We start from the raw sequence: 20,100 nt of genomic DNA on the forward strand, positions 1-20,100 counted from the left end.
CAGGGGCAGTGGGAGAGGAAGAAGCAGGCTCATAATGGAGGAAACTGATGTGGGGCTCGAACCCATAACGCTGGGATCACGCCCTGAGCCGAACGCAGACGCCTAACCGCTGTGCCACCCAGGCGCCCCTTGGTGTCTGTTTATTTCTGATTTCGGTTTGAAATTTCCTCCTAGTGATTTTCGGCTAGGTTTCTTCTTTTTCTATTTCCCTGTGGTGTCATGTTCAGAAAAAAAAAACAGTGGAGGGGCATATGGGGCAGCTGAGTAAGTGAAGTATGTGCCTTTGTCTCAGCTCATGATCCCAAAGGCAGACGCTTCACTGAATGAGCCACCCAAGCGCCTCAATCGTGCTATTTTTAAAAACATGCCTTTATTTCCTTTAGAGAGAGGAAGAGAGAGAGCTCCCAAAGAAGGGGAGGGACAGTGGGAGAGAGAATCTCAGATTCCCCACTGATCATGGAGCCCAACGCGGGCTCCATCCCTCGACCTCGAGATCATGACCTGAGCTGAAATCAAGAGTCAGACCCTTAAGCAACCGAGCCACCCACCTGCACCCGATGGTGTCATTTTTGACACTCATTCTGTTAACATGCAGGCTCAAATTGATAGTATTCCCTATATACAAATACCCTTGAATTCCCAGAAGAATCCTCACTTGTTTATGTTGTAAAATGCTGGAGTGTGCTTTTGATTCAGTTGGCTGTATTTTATTGTCGACTTTGCCAGAATCTTCCTCACTGGTGGTAGCTTGCAGCCTTTCCTTGTAGCAGCTCTGCTTTGGCTTCCATAACCTGGTAGTGCTGGTGTCACAGACAGTGTTCTCAGCAGCTCCCTTCTCTTTGCTGCTCAGAAATGTTTGAGAAGATTTGAAGTAGTTTCTCATTATATATTTGTATGAATTATCCAGTGAAGTCTTCTGGCCCGCGAGTTTTCTTTGTTGGGCCTTTTTAAAAATTACTTTTCCATCTCCTGAGTAGTTATCGATCAGTGGAGGTTTTTAAAAATATTTCTTCAGGATGGAGTCCTGGTTTGTTATGTTTTTGGTAGTTTTTGGTATCTGTTTCTTGGCATCCTATTTTATATCTCTGGTATCAGTGATACTGTGTCTGCTTTCAAGGCTTCCGATTTTAGTTGGTCTTCCTTTTCATTCTTACTTAATTTCCTTATAGGTCTTTCAATTTTGATTTTTGTTTTTTTCTGAAAACCAAATCTGCCTATTGTTGATATTTCCCTATTTTTGCTAAATTCTATTTTGTTCATTTCTGTTTCATCCTTAAATTTCCTTCCTTCCCCTGGCCCGGATGGCTCGGTCAGTTAAGTCTTTGACTTCTGCTCAGGTCATGATCTCAGGGTCGTGGGATTGAATTCTGTATTGGCTCCCTGCTCTGATGAGAATGTGCTTGCCCTCTTCTTTGGGCATCCTCCCTCTCATGCTCTCCCTCTGTCTGTCTGTCTGTCTGTCTCTCTCCAATAACTCTTTAAACAAATTCCACCTTCTTCTGCTTGTGGGCTCATAATGGTTTTTCCTGATTATTTGAGGGAGAGGAGAGGATTTGTGTTATATCATGACAGTACTACAGAATCATCTGTTTAGCAATGTGGTCAGTATGTTGTGTGCAAGTTTATGTGTCCATGGAGAAATGAAGTCCTGATGATTCCTTCTCAGCTGTCTTGCTGACGCTCTCTGATTGATTTTATGGTTGTATGTTAGATGGCATCAGTGTATTCGTCTGAAGGTAGCAGCATGGAATGACTTGACTTTTCTGTTATTCAATCTTTCAGTGGTATCTTCACATGGCAGCCTGAGCTTCCAGCCAGAGCCGTGCAAAGAAGCTTCATTTCAAAATGTGTCAGTGGGTCGTTATCAACATAGCGTCCTTGAGAATTTACACTTAACAATAGACTGGGATCATGATTGTAACGGATATGTCCAAATTGAGAGTACTGCCCATAACAAGACTCTTACTGCCCAAGATGGTGAGGGATATGAAACATTTTGTAAACCCTTCCTTTTGAAGTCCACTCTTTCTGCAATGGAGGGTGTGTGTGTAAGCAAAAGCTCTAGTCAACTTCTCAAAAGCACATATGCGTGGAAAGAGAATGTGGAAAATCTGGAAAGTTACCTAGTCCATGCTGAAAATAATGATTTGAACAGTGTTGAAGAGAGGACTGGATTGGCCTTCCAGTCAAATATTTCTAAACTTCAGAGATTTCAAAATGAAGAAACAACTGCTAGGTGGGATCCACTTGAGACGTCCTTCACTGAGGACTCAACCCTACAAAATTATCGAAGCATTTTCAATGGAGACAGAGTTGCTCAAGGCAGTGAGTGTGAGAAAACGTTTGATCAAGGCTCAAATGTTAATAACGATCTGAGGACCCATTTTCAAGAGAACTATTTTGAACGTATTAAGTGTGAGGAAATCATTGATAGAAGATCCAATGTTATACATCACACTATGCATATTAGGGAGAACCCTTATCAAGGTAACGAATGTGAAAGAGATTTTAACCAGTCCTCCAGCGTGAGCGATCATCAGAGAATTCATGTGGGAAAGAAACCATACGGATATGATAAGCCTTTGAACGTGTCTAGTGAGTCATCAAGAATACGTATACATAAGACAATCTGTAGTGGAGAGAAACCTTACAAATGTAAAGAATGTGGCAAAACCTTTAAACAGCTCCCTCACCTTACTCAGCATATAAATACTCATACTCGAGACAAAATTTATAAATGTAAAGAATGCGGCAAGGCCTTTTAAATAAAGGAAACCTTAAAAGCCATGAGAGGATTCATACTGGAGAGACACCTTACAAATGTACAGAATGTGGCAAAACCTTTAAACAGCTCTCACACCTTACTCACCATATAAATACTCATTCTCGAGAGAAATTGTATAAATGTAAAGAATGTGGCAAGGCCTTTTTCCACAAAGCAAACCTCAGTACACATCACAGAATTCATACAGGAGAGAAACCTTACAAATGTAAAGAATGTGGCAAGGCCTTTTCCCACAAAACAGACCTCACTAGACATCACAGAATTCATACTGGAGAGAAACCTTACAAATGTAAAGAATGTGGCAAAGCCTTTCACTACAAATCACACGTTACCATGCATGAGAGAATTCATACTGGAGAGACACCTTACAAATGTAAAATATGTGGCAAAGCCTTTAAACAGCTCTCAAACCTTAGTCAGCATATAAATAGTCATACTCGAGAGAAAATGTATAAATGTGAGGAATGTGGCAAGGCCTTTTCCTACAAATATAGCCTCACTACACATCACAGAATTCATACTGGAGAGAAACCTTACAAATGTAAAGAATGTGAGAAGGCCTTTTTCGAGAGATTAAATGTTATTAACCATCACAGAATTCATACTGGAGAGACACCTTACAAATGTAAAGAATGTGGCAAAACCTTTAAACAGCTCCCAAACCTTACTCAGCATATAAATAGTCATACTCGAGAGAAAATGTATAAATGTAAGGAATGTGGCAAGGCCTTTTCCTACAGATCAAGCCTCAGGGCACATCACAGAACTCATACTCCAGAGAAACCTTACAAATGTAGAGAATGTGGGAAGGCCCTTAAGCATAAAGGAAACCTTAAAAGCCATGAGAGAACTCATACTGGAGAGAAACCTTACAAATGTAAAGAATGTGGCAAAGCCTTTCGGGACAAATCATACTTTAACAGCCATGAGAGAAATCACACTGGACAGACACCTTACAAAGAAAAGAATGTGGCAAAATCTTTAACCACTTCCCAAACCTTACTCAGCATATAAATACTCATAGTCGAGAGAAAATGTATAAATATAAAGAATGCAGCAAGGCCTTTTTCCACAAAACCAACCTCACTAGACATCACAGAATTCATCCTGTTGAGAAACCTTAAAAATGTAATGAATGTGAGAAGGCCTTTTTCGAGAGATTAAATGTTATTAACCATCACAGAATTCATAGTGGATAGAAACCTTACAAATGTAAAGAATGCTTCTAGGCCTTTAACAGGCACTCATGCCTTAGTTAACATCATAGAATCCATACTGGAGAGAAACCTTACAAATGTAAAGAATGTGGCAAGGTCTTTAATGAGCTCCCAAACCTTACTCAGCATATAAATACTCATAGTCCAGTGAAAATATATAAATGTAAAGAAAGTGGCAAGGCCTTTTCCCACAAAACAAACCTCACTACACATCACAGAATTCATACTGGAGAGAAATCTCTCCAATGTAAAGAATGTGGCAAAGCCTTTCAGCACAAATCACACGTTATCATCCGTGAGACAATTCATACTGGAGAGACACCTTACAAATGTAATGAATGTAGCAAAACCTTTAACCAGCTCCCAAAACTTACTCAGCATATAAATGCTCATACTCGAGAGAAAATGTATAAATGTAAAGAATGTGGCAAGTCCTTTAACTAGCGCTCATACCTTACTCAACATCACAGAATTCTTACTGGAGAGAAAACTTACAAATGTGTAGAATGTGGCAAGGCCTTTAAGCAGAAATCGTGCCTTACCGAACATTACAGAATTCATAGTGGGGCTCGTCTTACAAATTTGAAGACTGTGAGAGAATTTGGAAGGACTGTTGAGCCCTAACTCCACATCAGCATCATAGCGTTCATACTGAGGAAAAATACTACAAATGAAAGAATGTGACAGACCTCTAGCTGGAAGTCATAACTTGCTGAATCTCATCGTTAATCATACAGGAGCTAAACTGTAACACGTCAAGAAAGCGGCAAAGCCTTTTAGTGGAATTCAATCCTTTTTTTGTATCAAAAATGCAGTCTTGGTTCAAAATGTATAATGATAATGAATGAGGAAAGACGTTGTCTTATTTTAGAAATCATCATCAGAGAGGTCAGAGAAGAAAAGTGACTTGAAGGATAGACTATGTAGAAACATAGAAACGTATTTAATTGAACATCAAATGTCCAATGTATGTCAGAGAATTCACAGTAGAAAGCAGTACGTGAGTTACTCACTTCAGATATCACCTCACAATGAATAATACAAGGTTAGTCAGTTAGACAATGTGTATGCTATTCTGCTTCAACAGATGGAAGGGAGGGGTATTTGTATGGGTGTAATTTCAGTGTGCATTGTTTCCATTGACTATATATGAGATTTGTGACTTTCAATATCACTTGAGTTTCTACTCTCAACTCTTCAGAAAATTCACTTATTCCTGGTGGGTGTGTGAAAGTATGTAGGTGATTGTTGCGTCAAGGATAAGAGATGCCCTTCTTCCTTAGGTGGGATCCGTGCACATCTCTCTTGCATGGAAGATGAAGGACAATAGAACATACAGTATATGAAAGAAATCTAAATGGATATTCTATTTGTGCTTCTGACATTGAATAGGTCATCATGAAGTGGGTGTTCACAACGTCATTCTCCGTTTATTAGAACTAAAACAGTTTGTGACTATTACAAATTAAATGAGTTACTAATTGGTCTTTAGGGAAAAGAGATGGCAGTCCAGTCAACTGTGATTCATGTTCATAATAGTAATCGTGGGAAAGTATGAATTGATGTCGTGGAAATGAAGAAATCATCATACATATCAGAGAAGTGCTCTCTCTTCTGGAAAATTAGATACGGTTTTACAGCCACTTTTTTAAAGAGTTGCCGGAGTTATGAAAATATTTTAGTATGCAAAATGAAGCTGGTAAGAAGTTAAAATAGACTCCTAGATGATGTCTTCTTTAAGCCTCATGGTACTCAGAAAATGAAAAATGTAGTAGTAGATACAGAATGGGGAGGGAGAGAATAATCTAAGTATACCCTTTCAGAAAATCACCATATCACAAAGATAGCCAATGAATAAGAAAGAGTCAAGTAATTCGAAACAGCCAGAAAACAAAAGAACGATAGCAGTAACTTCATACTTGTGTTGTTCCTTGCTTTACCTATAAAGGGACTAAGTTCTCTAAGCCAAAGATACAGATTGCCTGAATGGAAAGAATTACAAGACCCAACGGTACACAGTCATCAAGAGACTCACGTCATTTTTTTAAAACTATTTTTTTTCCATTGAGAAAGAGAACAGAGAAAACGGTAGAGTCTGAGAGGGGCCAGGGTCAGAGGGAGAAGCAGACTCCCTGATGAGCTTGGAGCCCAATATGGGACTCAATCCGGGGACTCCTGGATCATGACCTTATCCGAAGGCAGACACTTAATCGACTGAGGCACCCAGGCGCCCTCACTTCAGCTGTAAGAACACAGTCAGACTGAAAGTGCAGGTGTGGAGAAAGATATCCTATGCAAAGAGAATCCAAAAGAAAGCAGGATAGCCACGCTTCCATCAGTCAACGTAAACTTTAACCAGAGAGAGTAGTAAAACATGGCAAAGTTCATTGTAAAATACGGGGCTGACTTTGTACCGTGTGTTTTTAATTATATGGTGTTTGGCAGAATGTCAAAAAGGATTTTCGCCCATTTTGGTTTTGGAAGTACAGGATGAGTAGGATGATGTCTCTCGGTGGTACTTAACCACGTTCAAAAGCAACACCTATTTCATAAATCTTGGTGGTGAAAGTCCACTTACCCCAAAACAATTCGTTACTTTCAGAACCACTTCTCTGTCTGGAATTTCTAGAGTTGGGAAAAAACAGCAGTGGACAACAACTTGAGAGAGACCTATTGCTTTCAGATTCTGACGTGTGTGAAAAAACAGGTGCAGTGAAAATCTTGGCAATTGACTGTACCAAGTAGCCAGTAGTTTCTCAGACATAACTCGTTTAGGCTCATAAATGTCCCCACAGTATTCGGTTGTCTACAGTCTTGCTATGAAACATTGTATAGTGATGCAGTGGGGGCAGGTGAAGCCACAGGGATGAACGGAGTGCACAGAGTGTGGGGTTTGGGGGAACAGCCACAGGGGAAGAGGACAGAACTTGTGTTAGTTTTCCAGGGCTCCTGGAACAAATAAGCACAACTGAGGGGCTAAACAAGCCCCCAAATTCTGGTTCTCACTTCTGGACGTTCTTAGGTGGCTGAAGTCACGCTGTTGGCAGAGCCACACTTTATCTGTGCAATGGAGTCTTTCCTCTTTCTGACTTCTGGGCACTGTCAGCTCCTTGATCTTCCTCGGCTGGATCTCTGTCTCTGGCTTCATCAGCACACAGTGTTGTGTGTGTGTCTAAATTCCCTCGTCTCAGTAGGACTGCAGTCATTGAATTCGGGTTTACCTGAATCCAGTATGACCTCATTTTAGCTTGACTACATCTACAAAGATCGTATTTCCCAAGGAGGTTACAGTTACAGGTACTGAGGAAGAAGAGGTGAGCATGTTTATCTGAGGCTTTCTGTGTAACCCACAACAGGGCTAAAAGGCAGTAGGGAGTTAACTGTCACTGAGGGATTAAAGTGCACTACAGGTTTGAAGGTTGGGGGTGGGTGTATGCAGGGATATTAAGGCGATGAGGCATATATGTGTTGAGAGAATGAAAGGGTGGAGGAAAAATAGAGAGGAAGGCGATAATGGGTGATGAATTACTTGACAAAAGAGAGATCAAAGGCACTTGTGGGTAAAAGGCAGACAATCTTATTGCCTAGGAATGGTGAAAGAACATAAGGGTGGGGGGCCCTTGGGTGTCTCAGTCATGAAGCATTTGCTTTCGGCTCATGGTGTGATCCCGGCGTCTGGGATCGACCCCCACATCAGGCTCCTCGCTTCTTCCTCTCCCATTCCCCTGCTTGTGTTCCCTCTCTCGCTGGCTGTCTCTATCTCCATCCAATAAATAAAATCTTTAAAAACAAAACAAAACAAAACATCGGGGTGTAAGGGGGATAGTTGCTTGGAATGGAGGCCTGGGGGTGCCCAGTGCTCTGAGCAGAGATGAATGGTGGGGGAAAAAGTTGATGCCTGGGGAACATAATGGACACAGGGTTTAATGTGGGTAGGGGATGTTCACAGCTGGGAGACGAGTCGGCATCAATAGGCTTAAGGGCCCATGGGAAAAAGGGAGCATAGAGTTGAGCATAATGGGTGTGGGGCCATGAGGAAACTAAGGTGTCCTGGTAAATGATGGATGAGATACTGAGGTCAGTGGATATAAAAGACACAATAAATGGGCAGAAGTTATTAGAATGATGGGGTGGAGGGGAGATAAATGACCACGGATGAGGACGAAAGAATGGAAGATTCCAGGATAATGGATTTTGGACTAAGGGCTCTAGAATTAGGTGAAGAGGGGTTTACTGGTGTAAAAGTCTAAAATGCACAATATGAATGTGGAAGAGCGTGAGGAAGCCTAGAGGGGTCATTGGAGGCAGAGTGCTAGGGTTCATGGATATCGACAGGTTGTGGAGATTCAGGTCACCATGTGGCATAGAGGCAGAGGGCGAGGACGGGTAGAGCTCTGGGTGATGGAGTTCCAGGAGGTCACTCATTCATTCATTCTCCCTAATTCCCTGATTTGCATTTGATTCACAATTCACTGCTGTTTGTAATTTCAGTTCATGAGGCAATAACTACATTTACAGAAAATAGTAAGCTTTTCGATGGAATACATGGGTAAAAGTGTGAGTCAACAATGAGAGTTGATGTTTTCTCTCTCTGGGGATACTGCGGACCAGATGTGACCATGGAGAGGGCACGTATGAACAGGGAGAAGCTGATGGATGCCGTCAACAGTCTCAGGAGTCCTTGAGGTAGATTCCCTGCCAGAGGCTACACAGACGGTCCAATCCCTCATGAAACCTTGATTTTGACCTTGTTGGACCCTAAACAAAACTCAGCCAGGCCACTGCAATTCAGACATATAAAGAATAGAGTGTTCTTTATTAGCTCCTACGTTTGTGAAAATTGGTTACGGTAGAGAGAGAAACCATCTACACATAGGCATAAGTTGAACTGTAAAATAAAAATGACACAATACAAACTTGGAAAATAGTTAAGTAAAATAAAAATTCCCCTTAGTTGTCCCCAGTAGTGATCACTTGATCTTTAGACCTAACAGCTGGTCAGTTTGAGGTGTACCCTCTTCCTCCTGCAGTTTCAGAGTAGATGTGAAATTCCATTTGGAATTGCCTAACACACAGGCACTAAAATACTCTGGTGTTAATTCAGTGTCCGTAAATATTGTCACATACTTCATTGAATTGTTTTCCTAAACCAATGCTATATGATGGCAGTGTTTTCCTGTTAGTATAAATGGTTTTACTGCATTCCCATAACATCATTTCCCGTGGTAATTGTCAATACGACACCCTTGCAGAATCGCCCCTTGTTTATGCACATACATAGTTAAATGCATCTGTTCCCGGCTAGGACCCACATCATGAAATGTTGATGTTTGATTTGTACAGAGCTCACTTAACTGTGTGGTTCTGGGACATGAGATTGTTGCACCCTCATGATTTTTTTTTTTTTTAAGAATGTTTATTTGAGAGAGAGCAGCATTAGGTGGGAGGGTCAGAGATGGAGAGGGAAACAGACTAGCTGATGAGCTGGGATCCAGAAGCGGGTCTTGAATCCAGGACCACAGCATCCTGACCTGAGCCCAAGACAGAGGTCTACCAAGTGAGCCACCCCGGCACCCTGTGACTGCGTTCTTACAGTGAGGGGACAATTGTTGACCTAGCCTTGCAAATCAAACACCAAAACAAAACAAAGAAAGGTAATATCCTACCAACTGTGTTTCCACTGTTAAAGAAATTACAGGGAAGCCATTAGACTCCCGTGACTCCTGTCTCTGTAGCGTCTGCAAGCAGCCCACATGTTCAGTCAATGCACTGGAATGGAGGAAAAGGAACTCAACCGATCCAGTCAACTAGGCCTTCCAGAAAAAGGCAACTGCTTCGGGCGCTGCCCATCAGATACTGGCCTTGCTTTCCTTCCGTAGTGTGTCTGTGAACACCTCACTGCAACCTCCCCCACGAGGAGCATGCCTAACCATTTGAAGAAACAATTCGCTGGTCAAAGTTAAGTCTTGAAAATTTGAAGGTACATCCCTTCAAGTGTTACCACCACACAGGACCACGTTTCATCTTGAGCACTTTCTCCTGTGGCCTAAACATCGCGTCCACGGTGTAAGAGGGTGGAAGACTCAACGTTACAAGTTTCCCTGTCCCGCTCCGCCCACTTTTGCACATGCGCACAGCACAGCACTGCGACGCTCGGCCAAGTGACCCCAGCCTTCACCCTTAGTGATGACCGCTCACCGTGCATGGGCCGGAGTCTTACATCGAGTGCTGCCCATGCGTACGAAGGACTTGTGACACACATAGCCCCTTTCAGGGCCGCAGTCGGCCATCTTGTGCTCCTCCTTTCACCACCTCAGTCCTCCGGACGACCGCCTCCAGTAGCGTCTCAACCATACCCAGGCATCTGAGTTCCCAGTTCAGACAAGCTGGGGCCAGAGGCTGTGGACAGAGTAGTCTTCCCACATTTTTATCACATCTAGAGTTTTGGATGGCCTCTCCGGTCTGCCTTTCCTGGTACCCAAAGTTCGCACATGCGCAGTTGGAGAACACAGGTGAGCCCTTCTCGGTCCTGAGTCAGGCACCTGTGTCCATGCAGAGGACCCCAGAACAGGTGGGGATCAGGGACTGGATGTCCACCATCACGCTGTGGAATATAAATTCATACGGCGCCCATCAGTCCCACCTCTGCAGCAGACCTTCTGAGGTCCCCGGGTTCCTGTTCCAGGCTTTGGGCCCTAATATTGTGGGCACAGAGCTCAGCTATTCCAGAATTCCCACTGGGAATAGTCCCTCTGGTAAAGGCGGCTGCCACAACCTCAGACAGATTTGTCAGTTCAGATTCTGTGGAAAATGACCTCAGACCACAGAATTGCCTTCCATGATCCACTGCCAATCCCTGATCCTCCCTCCGCAGAACAGTCTAGAGAACAGAGTTCGTTCTCTGGGTGGCCCGAGTTGGCATTCCCACTATCCTGAGGTTGACACTCAGATCAAGGAGAAGAAAATACTTAGAACTTCATTTTCAGTTTTGCCTTTCTAGTTAAAACAGTGCTTCCAAGAGAACACAGAGCACCCTACCTTCCATTCTTGGGATATGCCCTATAGTCCACACATGAAAATTCACCAAATACATACATGCAGATGATGGATGCATCAGATTTCCCTCAGAGTCTCTCACCCACTCTTCTCACTCCCAGTCTGCTCTCTCTATATGTGCCATCACATCCAACATTACTTTCAAGGTGACTGATGATGAAGAAGAAAGAAGGGAATTCTACTCCCACGGTGGCTCGTCCAGCATCCAAATCCTCCTGGAAAAATATGAACATAAGGTACCCAATTCCCAGGGCTTTCAAAAGATTAACTTGCGTCATGTATGTCAGATTCCCAGCATGGTGTCCTGGGCCCAGGGCCGCCTCCTATACCTGGTGCATGTAGTAGGTGCTTAATACATAGTCCGTTGATGCATGAGCACATACCATTTCTCCCAAACAGCCGTGCACAGACACCACTGCCTCATCTAGTCCCTAACTGGCCTTCCAGGATCAGCAGAAAGTATCCTTTTTGGAACTGTTAGTAGTCTTCACTGCACATGGCAATATGTGTGGTGACACACGAAGGCTCGGTCTGAGGGAATCGGGTGTGCTCTGCGTTCTCTAGCTCAGTGCTACTGGAAATGCAGTCTGTGGACAGGGATCTCGATGGTTGTTAGAAATATAAATGAGGGATGGCTGTGTGGCTCAGTTGCTAAATTGTCTGCCTCTGGCACAGGTCATGATCTCAGGGTCCTGGGATAAGCCTGTATCTGAGTCCATGCTCTGGGGAGTCTGCTTCTCCCCCTTCTGCTGCCCCTACCCCCACTCGTGCTCTAGCTCTCTCTCTCAGATAAAAACTTTTACAAAATAAAAACACAAATTCATTGGTCTCATCCAGACCTAGGGATTCATGATATCTGAGTATGGAGACCCAGAATCTGTTTTTAGTGGAAATCCCAGGTGATTTGTATATACATGAAATGTTCAAAAACACTGTTTAGAAAAGTTATCCTCACGTAGGGCTTCACATTGGATTCCCTGTGTAGATTTTAGATCTACCATCTCCAGGGTCCCATCCCCAAGGATTCTGGCACTTTTAGCATCAGTTAGGTATTGATGAAGGGGCCCAACTTACTCTACCGTGAGCCCAGTGCAAACAGTGAAGCTCCCAGGTACCGTTCTGAGATAAGTGCACTCAACAATCAAAAAGGAATAAATCACATGGGGGCCTCCACTGAGAATCTCCCTGTGTGTACAGATTTTCACATGCCTCCACTAGCAATGGAAGAGCAATCAGTACACATGGACCCTCAGTGGCCATGGGGAGGCTTTTGATTTCACCGTAACTGCCCTGGAAGACAGTAGAACAGAAGGTCAGTCCTTGAGGATGTAGGAGCATGTGAAAAATGAGACAGGAGCTGTCCCTAGGTGACCACCAGAGAATTAAAGATGGGCTTTCAGAACCATTCCAATCAAGCAGGGCTTCCCAAACCCCATTTTAAGCTTCAGTTTTGTCCTTTGATCTTCAGCCTCCGTCTGTGTCATCTGCTTCTGTCATCTGCCCTTACCTGGGTGTGTGGCTACTGTCTCCTTTCTCTTCATGTGCCCAGGGCTCTGTCCTGTTCCGAAAAAGATGACGGGATGCACACTAGAGATGGCAAGATCTGTTGATAAGAAAAGCAACATGACTGTTGCTGGAGATTCTTCAATTTCAAATCTAGTACCATGCTCGGTAGATAGTACAGTACAGAAGTTTGTAGAATATTATTTCTCTAGATGCTATTATTCTTTTAAGATTTTATTTATTTTTGTCAGAGATCAGAAACGGGGAGCGCCAAACAAAGCAGGCAGGGGGAGAAGCAGACTCCCTTCTGTGCCAGGAGCCCATCTTGGGTCTCGATCCCAGGACCCTGGGATCATGACCTGAGTTTGAAGGCAGATGCTTAGCAGACTGAACCACTGAGGCATCTGTAGATGCTGTTTCTTGATGGATGCTTTAGAATAGTTATGAAGCTTTTCCAATATTCAGCTCCTTAACTCTACTTGCCAGTACTAGTGAATCAGAAATTAGGATAAGATATCTGATTTTAAGATGGGAGCAACAATACCTTACGCTGTTCAGTTTCCAGAATTATCACCAAAGGGAAGGTTATAAATACCCTTAGGGAAGGGGAAAGGTAAAGTCAGGATGAAACATGAATACTTCCTTCCTTACTGCAACAAACGCCTGATTATTTCCTTGAAATGATATCATTTGTCTTTTGTCCTCAGTTACCCTCTATACTTTTAAGACACTGAACATACAGTCATTATATGATCCTTGCTTGCTTTTGCTAAAACTTAAAAAGTAATAAAGGAGAGAATATCTGCAACACAGTTCAGAACAAAATGGAAACTTGCCAGTCCAGGACTAATTTAGAACCTTTATTTGCAAAGGCCAGGATATCCAGGAAACATTGGTGACAGCCTTTGTTTTCTGGGGGCATCTGGCAGAGAGACCCTGAGCCAAGGGAACAAAGTTGAAGTCACTAAAATGTATAGTCCTTTACTCCCACGTATGAGATTTTGGATTTTGAACATTGTGACCACCAGCCCTGAAGAGATGAAAGGAAGAGTCAACACAGAATGTGATCGGTCGAATCTGTCCTGGGAAGGAGGAGACCCCAGAGGCAGACCAGACCTGCACACAGCCTCAGAAGGGGTTAGATCTGGTTTGGGCTGGGGGGGGAGCTGGGTGTGGGCTCTGATCTCCCTGCCTCTGGGGTACTTCCAGCTCTGTCATTCCTGAGCCCTTCCAAAGAAGATCAACACAGAGTTCATAGTATTTTCATCAATGTAGTTTCTTTCCATTCTATTTCCTAAAAGAAAAGAAAAAGCCAACTTCCAACAGAATTTTCTGGGACAATTGTATTAGAAAGCTTTTCTTAAGAAGAATGTGAACTAAATGCTATGACTTCTGCTACTAAAAACTCTGGTCCATGGATGACCCATCAGGGGTGACACCAGAGCTCACACCACAACACAGACAGGGAACTGGCCCAACTGATGCAAAGTCCCCCATCTACCCCTGTTCTTCCTCACACTGACTCCACAATCCTGAATTCAACCATGTACCCAGAGGCTCTAAGAATTCCTGGATGATTCGGATCATGACTCTTCATCTGTTTGTCTAATGACCAGTTGACATGGAAACAAGCTGTGTCTATCTGTTTGCATCTCTAGCCTTGCTCAGTGTTCTTTACACAGTCAGAGAAACCCAGGGGGACTCCCACCTGGCTACCCCGAAGGCGATTGCTTCTATGTAGGGAGGAGAGGGCCCTGGATGACTAATGCTCTTTCTCTAAGATGGAAGGAGATTCAGATTCTTGTGCTAGTCTAAACCCAGTCTACACAGGACAGCCACAACGGTTAAAAGAGTCCCTGGTCCTGGAGAGTGTGCCCTAGCGAGATTAACCATTTGCTCCCATAGGGACTCAGTTAACCAGGAAGGTGAGACTTAGGCTGGGCCATCAGGTAGAGCATGGATCTTTCCTGATGGAGCCTTATCCTCAGATGCAGGATATGTGTCTGCTGTTTCCTGTCCCTGAGCAGGGCTCCCTGAAGTAAGATGCCTCTACTCCAGTGAGTCCAGGTTACAACTAGCTGTGTTTGTGGTCATGACTGTAGGTGTTTCAGTGGGTCTTAGCCTTGCACTGTGAATGGATCTTCTTCCCTCCTGAGTTTGCAGTAACGCAGGACCTATTGTGGCAAGTTTTCATCACTATTCCTGTTGCCACTTAGAGATTCTGCAGTTAGTGTGAGGGGCACCAGCTTCTTGAAGGAGCAACAAACTTGTTAACCATGTTTGTGGAGCCATCTTCACAACCCACACCCAAGTACATTTTTGGCCAATGTAATATCTGATACTGAAATACACATTCAAATGTTTTTTGAACATATCATTCCTTCAAGAGACAATGTTACACTGCTGGTTAGATTCTGACCTTATTGCCTTGGACCATATATGCATCAAAATTATATGGATAATCATATATTATTATAATAGGACTCATCGTATGTCTATGGTTTATTATTTATTGGTGGCATAGCTTCTCTGTCTTACAGTTTTAGCTACAATTGACTGGCTTGTCATTGTACATAACCCTCTGTGAGGCATGAATATATACACGGTTGACACGGAGAAAAACAGTTCTATTTTCTCATGAGATGAGAAAGGTTTGGAATTCCTCCAGGATACAGGGAAGAGCCTGAATGCACAGTGATTGTCACTCAAGAGAAAAAAGGGGCTGGCATTTGGGAAGCACGCATGAAGGCCGAGTTGTTCACTTCCCTCACACAGTCTAATGCAAAGAGAACAATCCCAGTGATTCTAGAGAGGGTCTAAAAAGTCCCAAAGGTGCTCCCGAGGAGAAGAGTGCTTGGGGTCGTAGCTGTGATCTCAGAGAAGATTTAGGTGAGATATTGTATCAGGAGAGGGTTGGCCCTTCGGCCTCCACACCCACAGAGTAACAACCATAGTGAGCCCTAAACACAAAACATCTGTGGCACGTCTGAATTCTGTACAGAGGAAGTCTGTGTGTTCCTCACCGCGTGTATCAGAATAGGATCCGAAGCCTATAATGTTTGTGAAGTATTAGTGGTTCTTCTTGTCTCGTACCTACGTAGGGACTGTGATATTTACCAGCTCAGGTAGAATCTGGCACAGGATGCTGGAGGGGCCGATGCAATGTGGGATAGGAGCTTCATGCTTCGCCCACCTGGAGTCCTAGGACTGACGGTAATGGCCTAGAAGCCACTCACGGGGCCAAGGTTGCCAGTGGAAACACCTCTGGACTCTCAGTGAAGCTTGAAAAGTCTCTATCCAGACCATGGAGAAAATGTTTCAAGCTGACAGCTGCCTAGGCATCTGGGATTCTGCTTAGAAACTATGACCTACGGGTGGCCACATTGGAATGACCAAAATAAAGCTCTCAAACTCACGCAGGTTCCTTTGTGTAAAGGGAAAAAAAAATGATGACATAATATTTAGAATCCTGCAAGTTTCCACGGAAAATCCGGACCATATTACTATTGTAAAAGTGGTGCAGGCTTAGTCCATTCCGCTGTGATTCTCTGGTATTTATTTGAATTTCTTTTGTCATTACCTAGATTGCCACTTCGTTTTACACATTTCACGATTTTATGCTGTATGAACTGCACTCCGGCGGCTCCTTGTAGACATGAAGGAGGTGCTGAGCAGGGTGTGTTGGTGCCCAGGGCGAGCTCGTGCAGGAGAGTTCAGCCGCAAGGCCTTCTAAGGAACAAATGCGTCATCTGTAGATATACGAAAGGAGGATGTGATTCATCAGTGACCCAGGCTAAAGGTGCTTGCTACATATGAAGCCTACTAAGTTGGCTGGAAGGGCATTGGCAGGACTTCAAAGGACTTTGACAAAGGTGTTCTAGGTGTATTCTGTTACTGCAACTGCAAGGGTCTCATTGTTTGTAGGTGATGATACACCACAATAAAGTGAGATGGGGGAACTCTATCCGGAAGAGCACAAATGACTCAGAATAACTCTGGACCTTATAGGCTTGCCTGCCTGGTTGGCAAAGTATTGTTGGACACACATTTGCTCTCCTTTCTCCTGTGCGTATCCTTGCCCCTTTCTGAAATGCTAAATGCCCAACCCCTTCTTAAGTCACAGTGGCCTGTAGGCATCAGTTGCCTGTCTTTGAGCTCCTCTGCCCTGAGGCTCCCGTAGGTAAGAAAGCACTTTCTTTTTCCCTTGTGAATCTGTCTTATGTCCACTTACGTATATAGAGTGGCCAAGGAATTGAGAAGTGAAGAAAAACATGTTCCTCTTCTTCACATTCTGCTGTGAAAACCTGACCTCCTGCTTCGAGCCAAAATAGAACGCGGAAGCGGAGCTGGGGATCAAGAGGAACAACAGGTTAATTACTTGCCAGCAAGAGAGGCTGCAGGAGCAGGTCAGGGCTTAAAACTGCAAGCCCCCAGAGGCAGGGGTGGGCATGTTTCGTCGTGAAATCCCTACAGGATCTAGCTGGTTCCACCCGGAATTGTGTCTGTGCTGCTAGCTGTGTCCATCGCCTTTTCAGGGTGGGACCCGGTGCTGGAAAGGAAAGGCTAGGAGGCGATAGCGGAAGGTTGGAGAAGAGAGGGAAAAGGATCCCTAGTTTAATATCCAGGCTTGCTGATGTTTTAATGTAGCCATTTTGATTTTTGTTCAGCTTTATGTGTTTACGTGGTTTCAGTTCAGTCACCAGGACAGCTGTAGGAAGACCGCTTCATTTTTTGCCGAGAGAAAGACCCTGTATTTTCTAGAATGGGAAAGATAAAGAGAAAGGTTCACACCAAACTTCAGGGAGCTTGTTGAGGAATTAGAATGCTCATGTATTGCTGATGGGAGTGAACAACGTACATTCCCTTTGGAAAAGTCTGTGGCAGTTAGTTATGAAAGTAACCATTTACCTACTGACGGAGCACATGTTGTCACCCCAACATATGTCTCGTTAGCATAAGGATCCTTTCGGCTGGTATTTCAAAGAAAGAGCAGATAGGTGCAGACTGTGGCCCTGAGCCCTGAGCATTTCTAGTTATGACTGACTGGGAATGTCTTGGGGGGAGGGAAGGGCAGGACGGGTGTTATGTCAGATCAATCCAACTTGGTACAGTTACCAGTAATGAAATCCCTTCTACAGGAAGAGGTCAAGGGTCAAAACATTCTGGGGGGCGTTGGGGGAGAATCCCCTCCTAAGTCAGTTATATTTGCAGAAAAATGTCTTTGAACCCAAGGACCCAAACCAATTTTTATAGGTTCATATTCTCTAAAAGAGCATTTGTAAATTCTAGAAACCCCCACTAGTCCATGCTGAAAATGATCACTGAAACCATTTTATTTATTTATTTATTTTTTTATTTTCTCGCCATTTTATTAGGACAGTTTTCAAACGTACAGGAAAATCGCACCGAACACCTACTGTATACCATTTTAGCTCCTGAAATTTTTTTTTAAAAGTTTTTATTTATTTATTCATTCTACAGAGATAGAGACAGCCAGTGAGAGAGGGAACCCAAGCAGGGGTGTGGGAGAGGAAGAAGCAGGCTCATAGCAGAGGAGCCTGATGTGGGGCTCGATCCCACAACGCCGGGATCACGCCCTGAGCCGAAGGCAGACGCTTAACCGCTGTGCCACCCAGACGCCCCTAGCTCCTGAAATTTTTATCCTTCTGAGTCTTAGGCTGCAAACTGTTAAGAGCCTGGCAGAAAGGCTTTCTCATCTTCTCTGTTCGAAGCCATGAAAGACTCTGACTTTTACTTCCTATTCACATACAAGACCACAGTTTCTGATTTCCTTCTGCATGGATCCCTATCTGCTTTTTTCCCCCCTCTTTCAAACTTGAAATATTCTTAAAGCACTGATCCAGAGTCTCCCTTTTGTATCTTAAGTCTGAGATTGTTACCTTAGAAAGCTTTGATCTGTGGACTTTTGTCTGCAACCTGACCTTTTTTTTTTTTTTTTTTTTTAATATTCTTTATTTTAGAGAGAGAAAGCACGAGCTGGAGGGGCAGAGGGAGAGGGAGAGAGGATCTCCAGCAGACTCCACACCTGGTGCAGAGCCCGATGCAGGGCTCAGCCGCACAACCCCAAGGTCATTACCTGAGCCCAAACCAAGAGTCAGACACCTAACCAACTGTGCCACCCAGGCGCCCCATAACCTTTTTTCATCCAAGTGGTTTTTTGAACTCTGCCTCAACTTCCCTGGGATCTGCGGATTCATATCCTAACACGTGGGACCTCCATTTATTTCTTAATGAAGTGTGAAAATTAGTACTATTGAGTCTACGGAATAACAACTGCCAAGCAAAAGAAAGCTGTAATGCATGAAATGCTGGAGGCAAAAAAAAAAAACAAAAACAAAAAGCCCATTAAAAAGAAACTATGCTTAGAGCTCCTGGCTGGCTCAGTTGGTAGAGCATGAGACTCTTGATCTCAGGGTCAGGGGTTTGAGCCCCACACTGGGCATAGACATTACTTTAGAAATAAATAAAAATTTAAAAAAAGAAGACATACTTTAACATCTACCTATATTTAAATATTTTAGGTTAAACACTGAGTGTGTGTTACTTAAAAAGAATTTTTTAAAACAAATTTATTTATTTGACAGAGAAAGAGAAAGCGCACAAGCAGGGGGAGAAGCAGAGGGAGAGGGAGAAGCAGACTCCCCTCTGAGCCTGGATCCCTACATGGGGCTCGATCCCAGGACCCCGATATCACGACTTAAGCCGAAGGCAGACTCTTAACCGACTGAGCCACCCAGGCACCACTTAAAAAGAATTTTAAAAGGGGGGAAAAGATTGCAGAACCGGTCATTTTCAGTGTAAGTTGTATTAACTATTATCTTCAATTTTAACTATAGTTTTTAGATGGAAGATTCATATAGTACAGTAGCAAAGAGTGGGAGTTTGGAAATGAGGGTAAATGGGTCCAAACCAGCACTAATACTTTGTTGCTATGTCACCGTGGGAAATTCTTGAACCTCTCTGCGTGTCAGTTATCTCATCTGTAAAATAGGTATATGTTGGTTTGAGACCTTGGGAGCTTCCCCGGGGTGAAATTCAAAACTACCCCCATACACAGAAAGGAAGGAAGGTGAGGCCACGAAGAGTCAGATGGTCCACCTGGATAGCTGGCAGGTGTAATAAGCAAGGAAATTTACAGATGGCTGCAAGACGGGTAGATCCCTGACTGCCAGAACCTTAAAAAGTTTTTATGGAGACCTGAACAGGGTTCAGTCCTGTGTATTTCCAGATGGTCTCGGTAACACCTTACTCTTTCAAGGCTGTGCCCTTGGAACGGCTCCCACTGTGAAAATGCTTGCACATATCAAGGACAAAGGAGGTGGCAAGGAGTCTCCAGTTGCTCGGGGGACCAGCTCTTGGGTCAGATAGCAGTCATGTCCTCTCCGTAACCTCCCCCAACAGGATAATCATAATGACCACTTCCCACTGTCAGGAGGATCAAATGAGATAATGTTTATAATGCACTTAGCACAGAGCCTGGCACACTTTAAGTGCCTAAATAGTGCTGAATGATTGTCA

At 43.7% G+C, this 20,100-nt stretch overlaps 2 protein-coding genes across 2 annotated transcripts in view; one reads left to right on the top strand and one right to left on the bottom strand.

The window, feature by feature from the left end:
• The window catches only part of LOC103657337 (zinc finger protein 91-like), a 686,132-nt gene that overhangs the window by 401,637 nt on the left and 264,395 nt on the right, over positions 1–20,100 (bottom strand). The gene's annotated exons all lie outside the window — the stretch shown is intronic.
• Positions 2,034–5,195, top strand: LOC103672902 (zinc finger protein OZF-like). The gene is made up of 2 exons (XM_040633067.1): positions 2,034–2,595; positions 2,772–5,195. The coding sequence occupies exons 1-2, from the start codon at positions 2,034–2,036 to the stop codon at positions 3,797–3,799; spliced, it is 1,590 nt and encodes a 529-aa protein (XP_040489001.1). The 3' UTR covers positions 3,800–5,195.

The sequence above is a fragment of the Ursus maritimus genome, unplaced genomic scaffold, assembly GCF_017311325.1.
Source record: "Ursus maritimus isolate PB19 unplaced genomic scaffold, ASM1731132v1 scaffold_19, whole genome shotgun sequence".
NCBI lineage: Eukaryota > Metazoa > Chordata > Mammalia > Carnivora > Ursidae > Ursus > Ursus maritimus.